The following is a 22,229-nucleotide window of genomic DNA, read 5'->3' as shown; positions in this document are numbered from 1 at the left end:
CTTTGCAACTCATCCACAGAATTTCTACTTCTGCCCTCTGAGGACAAGGAGAACAAATTCACTTTCTTTCCAGCATGTCCAACAGTTCTTCAGATATTTTTAAGATAGCTGTCATATCCTTCCTCCCTAAATCTCTAAAGCTAAAGATCTCCATTTCTTTTAACCTGTCTCATGTGAAATGGTCTCCAATATCATATCTTGGTCGCCCTCCGCTGGACACTCCAATATATCTATCAATGTTTCTCCTAAAATGTCCCAATCTTACTCCCTCCCTCTCCACTCCTTCACTGAACTGAACACAAGATTTCCCAGGGCAATGTGCTGTGGGACTTTTATATCTATTGAGATACTTCTTGACAGAGAAGAGAATATTAATTTGATACTAACAATATTCCTGTCATGATTAAACTTCATTTTCCTAGATTTGGCTTGTCATTTCTGTCTAGCTACATTTCAGAATTCAACTATTATCTTCAAACTTGATTAGCGTGCCAAAAATATCTCCATTGATAGTTTTTTAAAAAATGTTAAACAGCATAATGTCCTTCGGCCACACTACCTGAGTCCTGGCTCCAATTCATCCTCAAAGATCTAAAATGTCATCTGTGTGGGAAATTTTCAATAGATAAGTTCTAGGAATTTGAGATATTACTTTATTTATTTTTTAATAGTATTATTTTATTTTTCCAAATACATACAGTTTTCAACAATCACCTTTGTAAAACCTTGTGTTCTAAATTTTTCTCCCTCTCTCCCCATCATCTCCCACCCCTAGACAGCAAGCAATCAGATATGTGTTAAATGGGTTCAATTCTTTTAAAATGTCCATAATTGTCATATTGCATAAGGGAAATCAGATCAAAAGGGAAAAAAATCAAGAAAGGGAAAAAACCAAGCAAACAATCACAACAAAAAGGTGAAAATACTATGCTTTGATCCATATTCAATCTCCATAGTTCTCTGACTGGATGCAGATGACACTTGTTATTTTATTTTGTTTTTAGGAATAAAAGATCGTAGTGAATGAATGGCTTGTGAAGATCCAGAAAGGGAAGTGGGGATCACTAAGATGACTTCATCAAAAACAGGTCACACCAGACTAACCTCATTACCTTTTAAAAATGGGGTCACTAGACTGGTAGATCAGGGAAATGTGGCTGATTGGGTTTCCTAAGACTTCAGGCAAAGCATTTCACAAGAGCTCTCATGCTCTCTTTGTGGACAAGATGGATCGATATGGGGTAGATGATTACAGCTAGAATGACTCAGAATGGTTTGAATCACTAAATTCAAGAAGTAAGTCATTAATGACTCCCTTTCAAATTAGAGACAAAGTAGTGTAGTAGATGGAAGTTAATAGGAGTTTAAACTCCATCAGAGAGGCCCAGTGTCTGTCTATAACAGGAAGGAGGTTGTTTTCCATCTAAAGTTTAAAATTTAAACTTTGTCCCATTCAAATCACACCTGAAATACTGTCCCCAGTTCTAGATGCATTTTTAGGAAGGACACTGGTAGACTTTTGAGGGAGTTAGGAGTTATCCAGGTCAGTGATTTCATCATTACAGGGAAATGCCCTCTCATGATACATATCAATAATCTATAGACTGATCAATAACCTATATCATGAGGAGGAATGACTGAGAGACCTTGTGAAGTTGTGACTGGCTTACCCAGGATCTCAGATAGCAAGTAGTAATGACACAAGTTGCATTCAAGTTTTCCTTCTTCCTTCTTTAGAGACCAGCTTCTTAAACTGTGGGGGGGAATCTCATAATTGAATATGGAGGTTGTGAAATTATGATTTATTACCCATAAATATTTGATTTGTTTACCTTTACTTTTATTTGTTTACCTAGGACCATGTAAAAGTCTCTGGGATGAAAAAGTGTCAAGGAGAGAAAAAGTTTTGAGAAGTCTTGCTTTGGAGGATTGAACCAATAAAATAATTCCTTTTAAACTAGACAATGTTTGAAAAGGTCAATCAGTATAGTTAGGAGCTTAGAGCTTTATGGCACAGTGGATAAAGTGTTAAAGTTGAAAATCAGCCATAGACACTAGCTAGGTGACCCTGAGTAAGTCATTTAACCTGTATGTATCCCAGTTTTCTCAACAGTAATAACGCTACCTCTGAGGATTATTGTGGGGATCAAATGAGGTAATATTTGTAAAGTGCTTAGCACAAGGTCTAGAACACAGTGGATATTATATAAATGCTTATTATCTTTCCTCTACCCTACCCTTATCCCCACCCAGAGCACAGGAAACTTTGTGGAAGAAATTATACATATTTATCCAGAAGAAAAGTCTTAGAGGGAACATAAAGGCTGCTTTCTAATATTTGAAGGACTATCTTATGAAAGAGATTAGACTTGTTTTAACTGGCCCAAGAGGGTATGAAGAGGAATAGTGGATAGAAAAGACAGAGAAGCAGGTTTCTGCTCCATATCAAGAAAAATTCTCTCACAATGAGAACAATCTCAGAGTAGAATGGTGATAGATAGATGGGCTTCTTTCCTATTCAGGTATTTCAAGCAGAGGCTTCAAGCTTATTTGTCCAGGATGCTACAAGGGGAATAAGTGTTAAGTATGATTTGAACCATATACTACTCTTTTTTTTTTTTTTCTTCTCCCCATCCCCAATTTTTGGGGGATTTATTTAATAGAAGCAAGATCATAAATTTAGAACTGGAAGCATCCTTAGGGCAATTAATCCAAACCACTCATTTTCTAGATTAGGCAAAGTTACTCAACCAATAAGTGGCTGAATCAGGAAATCTAGCACTTGGTTGTTTTTCTTTTCTCTTTTTACATATTGTCTTAATCCTAATCCACTGAAGATAAGCTAAAACAGACAGTGGTTTTAACTGACACAGTCCTGATGGCCCTCAGATATTTTCTTTTTGGTCATCAATTATAATATTCTTTTTTTTTTAATTTAATAGCCTTTTATTTACAGGTTATATACATGGGTAACTTTACAGCATTAACAATTGCCAAACCTCTTGTTCCAATTTTTCACCTCTTAACCCCCACTCCCTCCCCCAGATGGCAGGATGACCAGTAGATCATATACTACTCTTTGAGATCACTTTCAACTCTGAGGTCCTAGGTAAGAATAGGACCTAGAATGAGGATATCTAAGAAATCTAACTCTGGACAGCTATAAGTGGACATTTTTATGTGCGTCTTTTTTCATATGTTTTTTCTTTATGTAATTAATAATAATAAAAATAATAGTTAGCATTTACATAGCACCTTACAAATGTGATCTCATTTTGATGTGGAGCAGGAACTTTAATAAAGAATTTTTCAGCCCAAGGCTGAATTCCTGAGACTGTCTTGTTAGCTTATCTATAAAGATATATTCAATTCCTCTAGTTTCATCATGCAGTTACTCATGTAGACATAAGGCACATGCAAGTTTTTTCTCAACTAAGACCCTTCCTAACTCTTTCCTGACTCCCTCATTCCATCCTTAATTCTCTTCCCCTCTTCCCTTCAACCTTAAAAAGCCCACTTTATTCTCAGCCCATTGCTAAAATAATTTTTTATTTTGCCCCCTTTTCATGTCAATAAAGGGCATCCTTTGTGAGTGAATATTATAGTGCCTGTTGTGAATTCTCCACATTCCGAACCTGCTCTCCCATAACCTGGTACTTTTTCAATTTGATTCACAAAACAATCCAGGAAGCTAGAAGGTAGGCACTATTATTTATTATCTGCATTGTAATGCAGATAATAATGAGAAAACTGAGGCAGACAGATTATAATCTTCCTTAAGAGAGTCACAATGTCTATCATGAAAGTAGTTGTTCCTCTAAAAGCCTTTCCCAGGATCACTCCAAGAAGTAAGTATATGAGGAAAGATTTGAACTCAGGGTTTTCTTAACTCTAAGATCACACTTTCTATTGTGTCATTTGTTCTGTTTTTGAGATTCTAGGCCCTTGACAGGGCCCTTTATTATTTTTGTCCATCTGCCCTCATTTTTCCCCTCCACCCCAATACTCTCTCTTTTCTGAACTATTATACTAACCATATGCTTCCTTATATTTTTATCTAATTGTTTCATTCAAGTCCCTTTGACAAGCTTCATAAGCTGTATACTGTTGAGGGCAAGCTGCTGTTTAAAAATATACATTTGCTCACTTAGGCCATATGATCTTACATAGAGAGCCAGAAGAGACTCTTAGAGGTCATCTAACATCAACCTATCCATTTTGCAAACACGGAAACTAAAGCCCAGATTTGCTCAAGGTGAGACCAAATAGTAAACAGATAGGAGCTAGGTTCTCTGACTCCCAATGTATCCCTTATCTGATCTTCAAGCAGAGATCACTGGGTGAAGGGATTCATCATTCACCCAGGATATCCACGGTTGTTTTCTACATTCTATAATTTTATTAACCAGCATGAATGGAAGCAATCCCAGCCAGCAGAAAGGCCATGTTTCTTTTATTCATTATCTTCTGGTTGGGTCCAACAAAACCCCAGATCGTGGGCACAAGTTCCCAGCTTTCTTACATATTCTTTAGATCTGAGTGGCTGCAGACAGAATAGATGGTCAGTTCTGTAAGGGACTTTTTAAATAGAGAGAAAAGCCTCTCAACGATGTGTCATCCCAGAATGAAGCTGGTGAGGGCAGCACACAGCTGAACAACTCCAGCCACTGAGGACTTCCATTCCAAAAGAGAACAACAGCTGCTGTAAAACTTAATTAGCAGTTTATAACAACTCTAATTAAAAAACAAAACCTCTGGGCCTGGCGGAGCCAGAATCCCTGCCTTTGCCACATAATCAGAAGCCAGCTGTGTCAGAAGGCTGATCTGTTTAGGGCAGCTAATGACCCATTTGCTTGCAATCTAGAACATGACCATGACATCAGGGAAGCATTGGGGCAGTCAGAGGGGCTGTAGCCCACAGCGCAGGCAATACTGGGCTGGGCAGCAGGCAGACTCATCCCACAGCATAGCTCTGGTCAGCTGCCGTAATATGGACCAAATGTTGGGAGCTGTCCTGAAAAAAGATTCTAAGTTACCTTTGGAATTTATTCTTCATGGAACACTGAAAAAAACATTGGATCGAGGGTCAGAGGACCTGGGTTCAAAATCTGTCTAGGATACTTATTATCTGTGTGACTTTGGAGAAATCCCTTAAATACTTTCAGAATCAGTTTCTTCGCTTATAAAATGAGGATAACACGTCATAGGGTTGTGAGGATCAGAGATTGTTGTTTTTGTGCTTTGTTCTCTGTGAGGGCCATGATGTCAGGGAGTGGATGCCATGACATGCAAATGAGTTGAATTGAAGTGAGGGAGGGCTGGACAAGGTCACCTGTCCCATTTCTCCTCCAGAGCCATCTGGGTCCAATGGCCAGACATAGATCAGGATGGCTGGAGATGGCCCTGGATGCAGTGGGAGACCTTGGTCAAATTTTTAAGCTAAAGTCTTCAACAGGTATGAAATAACATGTAAATAGGCTTGCAACCCTTAAACCATTACAGAAATGCTATTATTTTTATATATGAGGTTTTTTTTTTTCAGTCTAACAGAGTTTGAGTATTTCAATAGATTTGTAGCTTTATTTAGGGATAGAAAATTTAGATTGCTTGGCTAGAGACACTTTAAGTTCTTACTACTGATTTTACTCCCTACCATCTTTTTCCCTAGCTTGGTGACATGGTAATCAGGAAGACTTACTTTTAAATTTTGACTGACACTTACTAGTTAGATGATTCTGGACACTTAACCTTTGTTTACCTCAGTTTTCTTAACTGTAAAATGAAAATGATAATAATAGCTCTCATTTCTCTGGGTTTTTAGGAGTCTCAGTTGAAATAATATATGCCAATTGAAACTATACACCACACAGTAGGGCTACAACAATAAAATGAAAATCTATGTCCTGGGAGAGTTCACATATTCTGCTCAAATTTAGCACCTCAGGAGGGAATATCGTCTTAGAATTTTAACACCCTAAGCTGAAAGGGACATCGATAGCCATCTAGTACGGTGCCCTCATCCTGCAGATGAGAAAACCCAAGATTAAATTACTTTCCTTGGATCACATAGTAAATATCTGTGGCAGAATTTGAACTCAGGTCTTCTCCAACACCTGTTTAAAGAACACTAAATTCTATAATCTATCCACTCTAGCACCTAGTGCCCATTCAAGTGAAATTAATTATGCCCAAGGCTAGTTCTGGGCAAAGTGGCATATGGTGCCCTTTAGACTCCTAGTAGAATTCTTTTCTCCTTCTCTTCACCTATCCCTTTGCCTATCCCAATCCAGGTTTCAAAACTATGTTGCTTTTTCCTGCTAAAGAACAAAGTCATCTGATAAATGTATTTACACATCCATATTAGGAACTCAATATCATCACCTCTTTCCTGGCAGTATTTGTATTTTTAAAAGATGACTGTGGAGAGGGGGAGATTCTTAGCCCAAAAGAAATGAATTGTGGATGCGCTTAAGACAGCTCAAGAACTATTTGGACAGAGGGGATTTCTTTTATCCTTCCAGTTATCACAATTACCTAGTCCACACATCCAGGAGTCCAGGTCTCAAGCCACAGATACAAATGAGAGAGCTGGAGAAAGGTTTAAAAGCACGCTCTCAAATCTCTGTCCTCCCTCCACCTCCAGTTCATTGCCAAAAACGCAGTTGATGTCCCCTTCTTTACTGAGTTAGCCTAAAACAGTAGCAGGGACGGCTTCCCCAAGATCAGAGATTTAGAACTAAAAGGGACCTTTGAGGTCAAGCACAATGGTCTCGTTTTATAGGGAAGGAGATTCAATTTCCCAGATTCACACAGCTAGTTTTGAGACTGAATTCAAATCCAGGTCCTTCCTGATTGGAAGTTCAGTCCATTTACTGGTCTGATGAGGAGCTGTGGAGTGGGACCCACTTGGGTCCCAGAGCTTGGAGCCAATGGAATTAAATGGAGAAATTCCCTAGCCACTGTTGACATTTTTTGGTGGGTGAAATGTGGTTACAAATGAAAATCACAGGCAGCTTTGATCACGGAAGTCAGAGAGTAATCAGAAAAATAGTCATGAGTCAGAACTAAGAGAATATCAGAGAAAAGCAGCAGTCAAGGAGAAAAACACAGGATCATTGATTTAAAGATAGCAGGGACCTTAGAGGTTACCCAGCCCAATGTCATTTTAAAGATGAAGAAGCAGTCACTTGTTCAAGATCACGTAGGTTTGTTTTTGTTTTTTTTTTTTAAGTGACAGAGTTGAGATATATGTAACAAGAAGATGATATTCTTTTCAGGTAATCAATCCCAAACATGACTAAAGTAGTAATGGTTATATGTGAACCTTAATTAATTGTCTTGTTTAAAGCACTACCACTTTTTTTTCTAGTTAGGTGAGATGGTAGTGCTTTAAACAAGACAATTAACTAAGACTCATATATAACCATTACCACTCTAAACCTGTTTGGGATTAATTACCTGGAAAGACTTATCTTTTTATTAACTTCTTCGGGTCTCAGTTTCCTCATCTATAAAATGGGAATCATACTCATCTTTACAGGTTGTTGTGAGGTTCAAATGTAATAATGCCATGTAATATATATACCTTATAATGTTAATTATAAGATAATATAAACCTTAAAATATTATGTAAATCAGGGATTCTTTTTTAGTAATAGCTTTTTATTTTCAAAATATATGCAAAAATTTTTTCCTTTTTGATCTGACTTTTCTTGTGCAGCAAGATAATTGTATAAATATGTATGCATATTTTGGATTTAACATTTTTTTTTATCATGTTTAATATGTATTGGATTACTTGCCATCTAGGAGAGGAGGTAGAGAAAAGGGGGGGAGGGGATTGGAACACAAGGTTTTGCAGGGCTCAATGTTGAAAAATTATCCATGCATATGTTTTGAAAATAAAAAGCTTTAACAAAAAAAGATTAAGTTGAAAATAGAGAGATAAAGTAAAAAAAAAAAATATATATATATATATATATATATATATATATATGCAAAGATAGTTTCACCCTGGCGAAACCTTGTGTTCCAAATTTTTCTCCCTCCCTTCTCCCATCCCCTCCCTTAGATATTAAGTAATCCAATACATGATAAATATGTGCAATTCTTCTATACATATTTCCACATTAACATGCTGTATAAGAAAAATCAGATCAAAAAGGAAAAAATGAGAAAAACAACAAAAAGGTGAAACTGATGTTATGATCCACATTCAATCCCCACGATGCTCTTTATGGATATGGATGGCTCTCTCTCCATCACAAATTTATTGGGATTGTTCTGAATCACCTCTAAATCGGAGATTTTTTACTTGAAGTCTATGAGATTTAAAAAAAATGAATAATTGTATTTCAATATGATTGGTTTTCTTTGTAATCCTATGTATGGATGTTAAATATTTCATTCTAAGAAGAGATCCATAAACTTTACCAGATAGTCAGCAATGTCCATGACACAAACAGGGTTAAGGACCTAGGACACAAATGTTATTATTTTATTTTTATTTAATAATAATAATTTAAAATATCATTGTTATTATCTGTCACTTGTCTGAGACACTTTGCCAATTCAGTGGCCTGGGTCTGACAGCAATGGAGGGTTTCTCCAGATATGGGGATCAAGGGCAGACTGACCAGCCTACTTTATCCCTGGACCAGCTCTAACCACAGATAAATTAAATTCTTCTTTGGAGCCTAAGTCAGGTAAAATGCTCTCTCCCTGAGAAGTGAATCATTCCCTGTCACGCTCTCCCCCAAGGGATCTGACCCCCAATTTGGAATAATTATCCAGCTATCAGAGCTGGGCCTGGCGTGTCGAGCAGAGAGGCCCCATGCGACAGGACACTTCTCCTTTCTCTGCCTCCGGTCCAACTTCCCAGTTTGGAGATTGCAGCCACAAGGAGAGTGGAAAAGGGTGGAGGCTGTGCCAGGAATCACTGACAATGAACAAAGCAAACTAGATTTGGGAGAGTGAGGGGACTGGAAAATAGTGCCCCTGGGGAGAGAGCCGGTGAGGGCCTAAGCATTCAGAGAGCACCACAGAAAGAATGAAACCCTAGACACTTCCTTGCAAAAGGACTGTCTGGAAACTTTCTGAAAGTCACAGAGAGCGGGTACAGATGAAGGCTTGAGATGGGTCCCACACCCCTTTATGGGCAAGGGCGCCTTTGGTCAGATTGCATCTAAATTGGACCCTGTGATCTAACAAAGCCCCTCCTCCATCAGAGGGACAAAGGATCAGCCCCCTCTATTCAGAAACGCCGCCAGTCTACCTTAAGGTCCTTCCAACCAGTCTCCCAGGAGATTGTGGCCAGTGTGGACACTTTGACAATCATTCCATGTTTTTTCCTGACCCCTGATCAACCAATGCCCAGGAGAGCTTTTTGGCTCACCGGGCCCTGCGGTGTTCATGACATTGTCCAGCCCCTTTCCAAAGGGCCCAGCAGTATCTACCTTGACCTCTCCTAATTGCACATTTCACTGGCTGACCCAGCAACACTGACTTTTAACTATTCCAATTGTATTTTTATCACCTTGTCCAAATGCACTTTAAACCTCTGTACTTGTCCAACAAGAATTCAGCAAAATGTCCTTTTGGCTACTTTTGAAAATTGGCTTCTGGCCTCCAGTTTTCTCAGTCCTTGTTGCCATTTTGACTGCTCTAACTATGGTTAATTGCCCAGATGAAAGGACTCCACTGATAAGATACTGTTATTTTCTCTCTTGAAAAAAAACAAAGCAAACACAAACACCCTCCAGCTTCCTGCCACTCTTGGAGTAGGCCCAAGCACTCCAGAGATGCTTTCCTGGGCAGCCCCAAAGATTGTTTCCTGTTCTGGGACTTTGTCACTGAGCCATTAACTTTTCAATCCCAGAGTGAGACATCTGTGGAGCTCAGGTCAGGGTGTGAAGCTTGGGACAAGAGACTAGAAATATAAAAGGAATGAAGATGAACTCACACTATCCCATCTTTCCCTAGCTATCAGGATCTTCAGAACACCAAAGCTGAGTCAAATGGGGTCTCAAATCAAGTTAATTCCTTCTACATCCCTTTACAACGGGAGCTCTGGAGAGAAGAGACTTTTTTTTTTAAGTCTCCCTGGTTATTCCTATTTCTTAGCACAGTGACCAGGCAAATAATAGATATTAAGTAAATTAATATTGATTGAATGACTGCCAGGTCCTGAGCTAAGTGAAGAAAGATCAAAATCAATCCCTTCTTTCAAGGAGCTTGTCTAAAGAGATCTTGTCTTCCACTTCCTTAGCACTCAGCCCTGTCCTAGGAAATATTTAGGTTAATATTAGACAATCAATAACTACCTGTTGATTGATCAACCTGATTATGACTGGGATCTATTTTTATCCCCTTAGCATAAGTTGATGGATTCCCATAGTATTTCCAAGGATTATCAAGTTAGAACTGGCAGGAACTTTATAAGTCATTTAGCCTGATCTCCTAATTTTACCAATAAGGAAACTGAGTCCCAAAGACACTGGCCTGTCTGAGGTTACCTAGGCAATAATTTAAGTTAGATTATTTACCTGATTTGGGGACCAGCGTTCTCTTGCTCAAGGCTACGGGCCAAACTATTTAGTTCTAAGCTTTGGCTGATGGAAACAGCGCTAAGCTTGGAGTTAGAGGACTTCGATTCAAATTCTGATTTTGTCATGTATTACTTGTCTCAGAACTCCTACTTCCATAGATGTCCCCAATATAGCTAAATCATCGAACTGAATTGAAAAACCATTTGAATATGTTTGTGGACATCTGAGGTCTCATCTGAGGCAACAGGAAAAGGACTCATTACTAGCACATAGAACTAGGATAGCCCCAGGGCTGGAGAATCAAGTCTCCAGATCTTCCTGGGCTTGGAGCAAACAGCTTTTGGGGCTTTCCAAGGAAAAACTCCAGTTATTTCCATTCCTACATATTACAAGCAAACCTCTGGCCTTCCAGCTGTGCTCAGTTTCCGTATAACTAGACCTCAATGTGCTGTTCTCTCAGCACCCACTTAGACTGGGGAACAAAGGAATAGTGACCAATGTGCCTCCCTGTTGCAGGGACATCTCGCTCCCCTTTGTTAGCATACATCTTTTCTTTTGCTCTTTTTCTACCCTCTTCCTTTTTGTCTCTATTTATTTTATAGTCTTCCTTTCTATTTCTCTCTCCGGAGTGCACTCTTTCCCTCTCAGTCCTCAGCTGTCATTCATAAAAGGCATTCTCCAAGTCACACCTTTGTTCCTAAAAGCCTGTGGGACAGCTTTGCTCCAGGAACCTGTAGCCAGTTTTCAAGAAGGTGGCTGCCCCAGGACTTGTTCTTACTTGTATGTCATATACAAATTTTGCTCTGGGTGTAGAAGACAGGGAGTGGGAAGAAGTGCCTTTCTGACCTGTCCAAGAAAGCTGGGACAGCTGGGACAACAGTTTGGGGAAATTTCTTTGTAAACAGGGAGGGAATGAAGGCTGGCTTGGGGCACGGTGAGGAAGAACTGGCATGTAGACCCAGCTGGCCCATGAATCATGGAGCTGTGATTTGTCTCGGCTCCCAGTTGGAGAGAGATTCTCCCAGGAACTCCCTATCTTCCTCCCTACCACCCAATCTAATGTTATATAAACACCTATCAAGTGCTAGGGTCCAAGATTCAGGGAGTAGTAGTAGTGAGGCGGCAAGCAGACCCTTCCTTCCCCGGTGGTAACTCACCTTACTGGTTAGTCTCCAGCTAGATTGCTCTCCCAGCTCCTGGAGAGTTAATGTCAAACCCCACAGTAGTGCTGAAGGGGTTCAGGGGAGGAAATCCTAATCAGATTCACCCAGCCTCCGCCTGGAGTGGCAGATTCCCATTCAAGTTATCTTCGGTCTTGGATTTCTCCCACAGGACAGCCCAAGTCCCTCTCCAAAGCTTCTGCTCCCTACAGGACTCCCAACAGTGCATCGGCTTTTTCCTGAGCACCAAACTCCTCCCATTCTGGGACCTGTGGAGCTTACAGGTACATCCAGCTCCACCCTGCCCCGAGTCCCTCCTCCCTCTTCCATGCTCCTCTGAGCCTTCTTCCTTCCCTCACTTCCCAGCCCCTGTCCCTATGCCCTCTTGTCAGAGCCCACTTCACTCTCTCCTATATAAATTTTCCCTCCTTGCTCAAGCTATTTGGAGATCGCTTATCTTTAACAGGTTGCCTTTTAAAAAACAACAAAAGATGGAGCCCGTGTCTGATTCGTGGAGGGCAAGGGAGGTGTTTTATTTCTTTGCCAATGCTACAAACATGTCCTGTGCCCTCCCACATGGGCATGACTCCCTGTTTTCTACCAGGGGCCTTTGTTAGTCCAAATCTTTTCTCTTGGAGCCCTTTTTTCTTTCTATATGCTCCTCCACTCTCCCCCCAATCCAATTTCCCTCTTTCCAAAACATTGCACTTCTCTCCTTGCACAACACAACTTTTGTTTTGTTTGTTGTTTCATTCTCCAAAAGGACCATGACATCAGGGAGGTGATGCCATATATGAGGGAACTGGATTTAAGCGAGGGATGCCGGACAAGGTCACCTGCCTCATGGTCTACAGCCAGGTGTGAGGATGCAGTGAGACACCTTTGCCTTTTGAAGCTAAGATCAAAGTGCCAAGCACTCTGCTAAACCAATTGTCATCTCCTTGATCCTCACAGCAACACTAGGAGGTAGATGCTATTACTCTATTTTTTCAGCTCAGGAGACTGAGGCGATCAGGGGGTAAATGGCTCATCCAAGGTCACCCAACTAGGAAGTGTCTGAGACAGGATAAGATGCAGGTCTTCCTGACTCACTGAGCTAATATTTCATTCTGCCTCAGTCACTCCCCTCCCCCCACATATACCTTTTTCTTGCTATTCATTGTAATAATTCAAAGGGGGCCATAGTTCAGTTTCACTCATTTCCATCCCAGTCCTGATAACACAAAATAGCAAAATCCTCATAAAAAAATTAAAAGATTATATTGCTTTCTGAAAAATCCTCATATTTCTCCAATTCACTGAATGCCCTCTACCTTTTCAGTCTCTCTAGAATTTATGAATCCTCATTTTAGACCGAAACTATCCTTCATCCACACACAGACGGGTTTTGTCCTCTATTTTTCTTACTGTGATGCCAAACTATAAAACCAAGATGACAGAAACCCTTTCTGTAGTCATCTTCCACATCAGTTTTTTTTTTTTTTTCATTTCATTCCCATCGATCCAGTTCATCATTCTCGTCACTTATCTGGTCACTGTTCTTCTGATTTCCAATTTCACTGTGATATTCCAAACAAATAACAAAAGCTAACCTACTCTCAGCCTACCTCCCTATGTATTCTATTTTATACCATGGGTTATTTGTTATAATTTGTTCAGGTCTTCCTAAGATTTTTCTAAACACTCTGAGAAATATGCTTGAAAGCAAATCACAGGCTACAAGTGAAAATGTTTTTTTATTTTTTTCCTTTGTGAGCCCCTAGACCACCAAGAGTTAATTCCTGAATCCCTATCCCCAAAGTTATTAAAAAAAAAAAAAAGGTAAATTTGAGCAGCTGGGTCTGCCTAATAGGAGTTCTGGTTAGCAGTTCAGCATAAAATAGCAATTGACAAATCACATCCTGTTTGTCCAAGGGCATTACCTAGAAAAAAGTCAACCTGAATCTACCAGCAGTGCTATATGGACAGAAAATTAGCCAAATTCTCATTATTTACTCTTGGCCATAAACCTGTTAAAAATTGTAATTACAATTTGATCACTGGATAAGCACCATATGCAGCCTTTCCTGCTAAAGGAATAATGATTTCTAAAAAGCAGACAACTCCTTCCTGTGGAACCTGCCAGGTTTATAGAGCTCTTTATTGGTGCATGTATCTCACCTTCTGAATTATGGCAGTTGTGAGCTGAGCACGGATGGAAGTCAGGGGCCAAGTACTTTTTGCACATCAGTCACATGTGTTGATTTATAATGCACAGTCAAGCAAAATTGCATTGGCTTAACAGACTGAGGCAAATATTTAGTATCAGGTTTTGTTTTCATTTTTAGTAGGGACCATCTAACTCTGAGAGGCTGTAAATTAATGTGGCTAACAGGAGGTAAAGGCCCCCCAGTTTTAGATCCACATTCATGATAAGGGTCAAAATTATGGAAGTACAATTCTCTATCAATAGTTCTTATTTAAAAGCAGTTTCCTTGATTCACTGTCACAGCTTTAAAATCTAAAAAGGACAAAGGCTTAGGAACTTTCATTGCAGGTACCAATCAAGAACCTAGAAAATCAAAGATGGCAAACCTTGTCTAATATTTCTCTCTTATACGCATTCCATGTGACATTTCAGTCTCTTTTATTTGTTACAAAGAAATCAAGGTTCTATGGTGAAGGTAAAAGAAGCAAAACAACAAACCAAATTTCATAACTTCAATGTTAACAAGAAAGATAGTTTTATTTGGTTCTCATCTGCTGCAAATTTGCCATTATTTCTCCCCTGGACAAATGGTTTAATGTGCTCATCCCTATTACATCATAGAACAGTTCATAAAACAAAGACAATCCTAGGAGAATTTTAGAAATCTTTAGCATGAGAGAAAATTATTTTTCAAGAATTGCTTTATGACCTTATGAAGGAGTTGGGGTCAAATTCTTCTAACCAGTATTGTTTAAAAAAAAAAAAAAAAAAAAAAGATTGATACCTTCTATTTATCACATTCATTTATATATTCCTTCCTACCTCCTCTGTGAACCCTGCTCTTGTAGCAACCATTTCAAGAGAAGAAAACAGTTCAGCAAGACCAAAACATCCATTGCAGCTGACACTATATGCAACATCCTCCACCTCTAGCTCCCTATCTCTGCAATGAAAGGTGAGAGGTACATATTCCCAGTTCTCTGAAGTCAAGCCTCTTATCAGTACATTTCAAGGAACATAATCTTAAGTTTTATTTCCTATGAAGAGAAGACAGTGGTTTGAAGTCCATCTAAGCACATTTATTTCCTGTTTGCATCAAGCCTGGGTTTTGACTGAAAAGCAAGCTGTCACTCACATCCTACATTACCTATTTTCTTATAAAAGGCCTTTCAGTTTGCATGAAGACGCAATTTACCAATTTTCAATTTCTTGCTCTTGGGCCCAACCATTCTGTTTCACTACTTTCTCTACCAATAAAGAAAGAATCTGGGAGTTTTAGGTTGCTGTAAAGTTCAGTGAGGTAATGGATTAAAGGACAATGGAAGACCAGAGGTAGTTAAGTCCAGTAGAAAGGGTGCTGGCTCTGGATTTGATAAGACTTGGCTTCAGATCCTACCTCTGATATTTATTACCTGTGAAAACATGGGAGGGTCACTTTATCACAAAAATAAGGGAGTCTGCACCAATGGTCTCTGAAATTCCTTCTGGATCTCTGATCATAGGATCCTGTTTGAAGTTTGACGCACAGAATTGCCATTCTTAGTCACAATACTTAATTGTGGATATTCTTTTTAACAGTACTTCAGAGGCTTCAAAAAGAAAAGCCTTAGATAAATGGAGAGAAAAGAAAAAAAAAAAAAAAGGAACCTAAAAATAATCATTTTTGTGTAATTCTAGGATTAATTCCTAATATTTATTTGAACCATGTAAGTCACATAACTATTATTCCTTATCAAACAAGTTTTCATACACTAGGGTACTTTTAATTACATTCATAATTATGGAATATAAGAGCCAAAAGAGGCTTATGCAATTGAGATTTTTACTATATCAGAAAAAAAAAAGTGATAAAATAAGTAAAATGAGCATTGACTACTAGTTGGCTTTGTTTTCTCTTTGCAAATTCCTCCTTCCAATGGTGCTATACACAGAACATAGGGAATCCCATCCAGCAGGATGACTCATTATAACAATTCTCAAATGCATGCAACTCTGTGGAAGTCAATGCAAAATCATCTACAAATTTCCAAAGAAACAGACCCCCCCCCTTCCCCCAATAATAGTATCAAAACCAAACTGAGTTTGTCCTGAGATGTGAAAACAGTTCTTTCTTAGCCTCGTGGGCTAGAAGCCATAAGAAAATGAAAAGTTCCTTTGGAGGACAGGGTATGGTTTCTTGATTCAAGAGCTTTCCCCTGGAATATCCAGCTGGCAGGCAGGGCCTTGTTTCACCACACCTGGCAGCTCCGGATCACCTCCTTCAGGGCTCTCACCCCTTCTACACTTTTGTCCTTCAAGGCCAAAGCCAGGAGAATAGGCTTGTTCCCTGCTTCTTGAGACACGAATGTCACTAGGTTCTTTGCAAAGACGTGGATAAGGGGCTGGAGAGGCAAATAAAGGAAAAAAATCACGTGAGAGTCACTTTAGTGGTGAGAAGTTGTGCCTTTTTTTAAAAATACCTTTATTAAGTATCCCTTATTTAGAAAGAAAGACAGGTTTCCTGCAACACCATTAAATTACCATATATTAAATCTGATGTAGCCATGATTCAGCATCAACAACCATATACTCAGACCAACCAGTTACAAACAAACTGATAAAGCAGCATCATAAAGTATATTTTCTTCATGATGTCCAAGTCCCAGGTCTTTCTTGCTTATCTTTAGTCTGGGAAGGTTAAGGTAAAGGCAGGCTTGCAAAGGGACCTTCATTAGATCTTTCCAGACTGGAACAAGCCCAATTAATTATATTCCTTAAGTCACACTACTAGAAAAGGTCAGACTAAGGGAAAGAAAAGACACAAGTCACAAAGTCAATAGATTTATTCTTCTGTCAAACAGGAGGCCCAATGAGTGACAAAAGCAAAATTTACTTAGAACAAAGGACACATTGGCAATAAAAACACTCATGTTATCACAGTAGTGATGCATAAATATTTCAGACATCCAGCAGCCCTAAAGACATCTAAAAACCTACTAAGTGATTTTTCCTCCATCTCTGAGATCCCCCTTGACTACTTTACCTCATCTTGCCCGAGGAGCACTCTAGTAGTGATTGCAGGCTTGCAGATATCATTGGCTACAGTACTGGGCTCCAGGGAGACCAGGGTACCCATTTTTCCATACTGGGTCACCACCACAAAGATGTGACTGCTGAAAGCTGTGCAGACCACCTGGGTCGGGACACCACAAACCACTTCAATCTTCTGCTTTGAGGTCACAATTGGTCTGTCTTCCATGACAGGATCATTTAAGTCGCAGCTAAAATAAATAAAGGAGAAGAACACATCAACGCATAAGCACTGAGGTCTAATATAATGTCGCTGCATACCCAAAAGAACTGAAAAATGAACATTATTTGGTGATTACCATGAAATACACAATAAGGGAAGAGACACAAATAGGTCCATTTAAAAGCCGACACTAGAAAAAGAACTTTTCACCCTGTAAACTTTTCAAAGGGACCAACTTAATTGGGCACATATTATATAGACAGAGCATACAATGCAAAGAAAGCAAAACGTAGAAAGATGATTTGCATCATTAGAGGATGTCAGCAACAAGAGTGGCAAGGGCCCGCCGTGTTCCCACCGCTCTGAAAATTCAGCTGATGAAATTTGCCGTTTCCTACAGATCTTAATTATCCTCATTTAAATCTTGGGAGGTCTTTAGTCATTTAAGGGCTATTTGTTTTGAGTGAAAACACCCCTGATACTTCCGCTTAACAGCCAGGACGTAAATAAAACCTGTTTTTTACCCTAGGACAGAAATTACAGTTTACCGATTAAAGTTTTCAAATTTTTTCCCAAAGCAGCGGGACTAATGTTTTAGAATGCCTAATACCTACTGAACTACCCAATGTAAGTGCCTACTGTGTGCCAGAGCCTGCCCTCAAAGTGTGCTTTGGGTTTTTGGGGGGGTAGGCGGGGGGCATCGAGGGATCGCCGCACGGAGGAGCCGGCACAGAAGCGCTGCACCCAAGCCCAAAGGGATGAAAGGGTGTGAAAAACACGCGGCTGCCTGGGGAGTGCAAGGGCGCAGGAGGAGAGAGCGCGAGGGCAGCGGGGAGGGAGGGGGCTCGCCCGGGGCGTGGGTGCTGGCGGGGTGGGGGCGCAGCGGAGGGGGAGGGGCAGAAAGGGGCTGTGGGGGGAGATCGGGGCGGAGGGGGACAGACGGGTCGCGCGCACAGAAAGGGGGGAAGCCTGTGTGCCTAGGGGAAGAGGGAGGGACGGGGCGCTGAGGAAGTGGGGGCGCGAGGGTCAGACCTGCGGCCAGAGACGGAGGGCTCCCGGCACACGGAGGGAAGGGCGCACCGGGGCACAGGGAGCACGGAGGGGGGGCGCGGGCACCGAGGAAAAGGGCCGGGGCAAGGAGGTGGGGACACGTAAGGAAAGGAGCGCGCGGGCCAAAAGGGGAAGCCCGGGAGAGGCACCGCCCGCCGGGGGGGAAACAGAGACGCCTTAGCGGCCGCTCATCCCGAAACCGCGGCGGGCGGCCGCGCTACGCGAGGCCGGGGCTTCGGGCCTGCGGCCCCGGCTTCTCCCCTCCCGGCAATCGGACAGCCGAGCCCGGCCCGGCCTCTGCCCCGCGGCCGGCGGGAGGGCCGCGGGGGGGGGGGGGGGGGCAGGCGCGCTTCCCTCCCCGAGCCCGGGCCTTACCTCTCCATAGCGCGCCCGCGTGCGGAGCAGAGCGCCGGCCGCGTTCCTGGGCGCGCGCCGGGCGCTGGGGGCGGGGCCGCCTGCGGCCAGCGGGGGGCGGAAGGGCGCGGGGGCCGGGCGCGGGGGCCCAGGGCCTGCATCCCGCGGGGCGGGGAGGGGTGCGCCGGGGAGCATCTCTAGGACATCCAGGAGAACTCCGGGCTGCAAGTCCGAAAGGGCCGGGCTCAAATCCCGCCCCAGACCTTTGCTAGCGTCGTTATCCCTAGGCACGTTCTTCCTTCCCCCGTCCGCGAAATGGACATCCTGATAGCGGCTCCCTCCCCGCGCGGATGTGCGCTCTGGGCAGAGATTTCAAGGAAAACGGTCCCTTTGATATGGTGGTCAGAGTTAACTTCGTTCCTTAACGCTAGTGAGTATTGTTGTTCAGTGGTGTCTCAATCATGCCCATGCTCCCTTCCGGGATTTTCTTGGCAGAGATGCTGGAGCGGTTTTTCCATTTCCGTCTCCAGCTCGTTTTTCAAGGGAGGAAACTGAGGCAGGCAGGATGAAGCCATTTGCCCACTCACACAATGCGCACTATTGAGTGTCTGAGGCCGAATCTGAACGTAGATTTGGATTGAGGTCCATACATATATATACATACAACTTATTTGCATATAGATTATATTTATGTATGCATGTGTATATATGTGTGTATATATGTATATATAGATACAACTTATTTGTATATAGATTATGTTTTGTATACATGTGTGTATATGTGCGTATATATGTATATATAGATGCAACTTATTTGCATATAGATTATGTTTTGTATACATGTGTGTATATGTGCGTATATATGTATATATAGATGCAACTTATTTGCATATAGATTATGTTTTGTATACATGTGTGTATATGTGCGTATATATGTATATATAGATACAACTTATTTGCATATAGATTATGTTTTGTATACATGTGTGTATATGTGCGTATATATGTATATATAGATGCAACTTATTTGCATATAGATTATGTTTTGTATACATGTGTGTATATGTGCGTATATATGTATATATAGATGCAACTTATTTGCATATAGATTATGTTTTGTATACATGTGTGTATATGTGCGTATATATGTATATATAGATGCAACTTATTTGCATATAGATTATGTTTTGTATACATGTGTGTATATGTGCGTATATATGTATATATAGATACAACTTATTTGCATATAGATTATGTTTTGTATACATGTGTGTATATGTGCGTATATATGTATATATAGATGCAACTTATTTGCATATAGATTATGTTTTGTATACATGTGTATATGTGGATATATATGTATATATGTATATACACACAACTTATTTGCATATAGATTATGTTTTGTATACATGTGTGTATATGTGCATATATATGTATATATAGATACAACTTATTTGCATATAGATTATGTTTTGTATACATGTGTATATATATATATGTGTATATATACATACAACTTATTTGCATATAGATTATATTTATGTATACATGTGTATATATGTGCGTATATATGTATATATACATACAACTTATTTGCATATAGATTATGTTTTGTATACATGTGTGTATATGTGCGTATATATGTATATATAGATACAACTTATTTGCATATAGATTATGTTTTGTATACATGTGTGTATATGTGCGTATATATATATATACATACAACTTATTTGCATATAGATTATGTTTTGTATACATGTGTATATGTGGATATATATGTATATATAGATGCAACTTATTTGCATATAGATTATGTTTTGTATACATGTGTGTATATGTGCGTATATATGTATATATAGATACAACTTATTTGTATATAGATTATGTTTTGTATACATGTGTGTATATGTGCGTATATATGTATATATAGATACAACTTATTTGTATATAGATTATGTTTTGTATACATGTGTGTATATGTGCGTATATATGTATATATAGATGCAACTTATTTGCATATAGATTATGTTTTGTATACATGTGTGTATATGTGCGTATATATGTATATATAGATGCAACTTATTTGCATATAGATTATGTTTTGTATACATGTGTGTATATGTGCGTATATATGTATATATAGATGCAACTTATTTGCATATAGATTATGTTTTGTATACATGTGTGTATATGTGCGTATATATGTATATATAGATGCAACTTATTTGCATATAGATTATGTTTTGTATACATGTGTGTATATGTGCGTATATATGTATATATAGATGCAACTTATTTGCATATAGATTATGTTTTGTATACATGTGTGTATATGTGCGTATATATGTATATATAGATGCAACTTATTTGCATATAGATTATGTTTTGTATACATGTGTGTATATGTGCGTATATATGTATATATAGATGCAACTTATTTGCATATAGATTATGTTTTGTATACATGTGTGTATATGTGCGTATATATGTATATATAGATACAACTTATTTGTATATAGATTATGTTTTGTATACATGTGTGTATATGTGCGTATATATGTATATATAGATGCAACTTATTTGCATATAGATTATGTTTTGTATACATGTGTGTATATGTGCGTATATATGTATATATAGATGCAACTTATTTGCATATAGATTATGTTTTGTATACATGTGTGTATATGTGCGTATATATGTATATATAGATGCAACTTATTTGCATATAGATTATGTTTTGTATACATGTGTTTGGTAATATGTATATATAATGCAACTTTTTGATTAGATTATGTTTTATAATTATTTTGTGTTTAAATATTGTATATTGTCAACTTATTTCCATATAGATTAATTTTTTACATGTATATTTGATATATGTTTTATATAAACAACTTATTTGATTAGATTAGTTTGTATAAGGGTGTATATGTGTGTATATATAAAACCAACATTTATTAGATTATTTTAGAACATGTATATTGGATATATGTATAATTAAACCAACTTATTTGATAAGATTATGTTTTGTATACGGGTTTATTTGGTGTGTATAGATACAACTTATTTCCATATAAATTTTATATTTATTATGCATGTATATATGTTGAGAATATGTATATATACAAAACCATTTGATTGTTATATTTATTATACATTATATTTATAATGTGGTTGTGTTTTGTTGTGTGCATTTATGTATATTTATATAAACAACATTTCCCATATAGATTATATTTATGTATACATGTATATATGTGGATATATATTAATATAACAACTTATTTGATATAGATTATTTTTGTATCTGTTATATATATGTTTGTATATATGTGTTTTATATATATATATATACAACAACTTATTTGATATAGATTATATTTATATACATGTAAATATATATATGTTTTTTTTTTTTATTAATTTATTTATATAAAACAACTTATTTCATATAGATTTTTTTTGTATAATGTGTATATTTGTTAATATTGTTATATCATACAACTTATTTCCATATAGATTATATTTATGTATGCATGTGTATATATGTGTGCGTATATATATGTATATATACATACAACTTATTTGTATATAGATTATATTTATGTATACATGTGTATATATATGTGTGTATATATGTGTATATATATACACATACAACTTATTTGCATATAGATTATATTTATGTA

The 22,229-nt window shown here is 38.8% G+C and overlaps 2 protein-coding genes across 3 annotated transcripts in view; both read right to left on the bottom strand.

Moving 5' to 3' along the window:
* Positions 1 to 11,937, bottom strand: part of TMEM184A (transmembrane protein 184A) — a 60,809-nt gene extending 48,872 nt beyond the window's left edge. Inside the window, exon 1 of the mRNA XM_031941271.1 lies at positions 11,705 to 11,937. The gene's annotated coding sequence lies outside the window, so the exon portion shown is untranslated. The remainder of the gene's footprint in view (positions 1 to 11,704) is intronic.
* A 2,472-nt stretch (positions 11,938 to 14,409) lies between these two features.
* PSMG3 (proteasome assembly chaperone 3) lies at positions 14,410 to 18,630 on the bottom strand. Of its 2 annotated transcripts, none has more exons than XM_031941262.1 (3): positions 18,553 to 18,630; positions 16,918 to 17,155; positions 14,410 to 16,276 (listed from the first exon to the last, which is right to left on the bottom strand). In XM_031941262.1, the coding sequence occupies exons 1-3, from the start codon at positions 18,558 to 18,560 to the stop codon at positions 16,124 to 16,126; spliced, it is 399 nt and encodes a 132-aa protein (XP_031797122.1). In that variant the 5' UTR covers positions 18,561 to 18,630; the 3' UTR covers positions 14,410 to 16,123. The 2 variants fall into 2 exon arrangements, with proteins under 2 accessions (XP_031797122.1, XP_031797123.1); XM_031941263.1 differs by lacking the exon at positions 18,553 to 18,630 and adding an exon at positions 18,160 to 18,298.
* Positions 18,631 to 22,229: the final 3,599 nt, after the last annotated feature.

This window comes from Sarcophilus harrisii, chromosome 1, assembly GCF_902635505.1.
Source record: "Sarcophilus harrisii chromosome 1, mSarHar1.11, whole genome shotgun sequence".
In the NCBI taxonomy this organism is placed as follows: Eukaryota; Metazoa; Chordata; class Mammalia; order Dasyuromorphia; family Dasyuridae; genus Sarcophilus; species Sarcophilus harrisii.
The sequence above is the reverse complement of the archived record's forward strand: the minus strand, read 5'-3'. Positions and strand labels throughout refer to the sequence as shown.

What these genes read in the sequence shown, in the direction of transcription:
- PSMG3 (XM_031941262.1), bottom strand. An exon ending in TGCTCCTCGGGCAAGATGAG is followed by an intron (nt 16,277 to 16,917) that starts GTAAAGTAGTCA and finishes TTGCCTCTCCAG; the next exon opens with CCCCTTATCCACGTCTTTGC.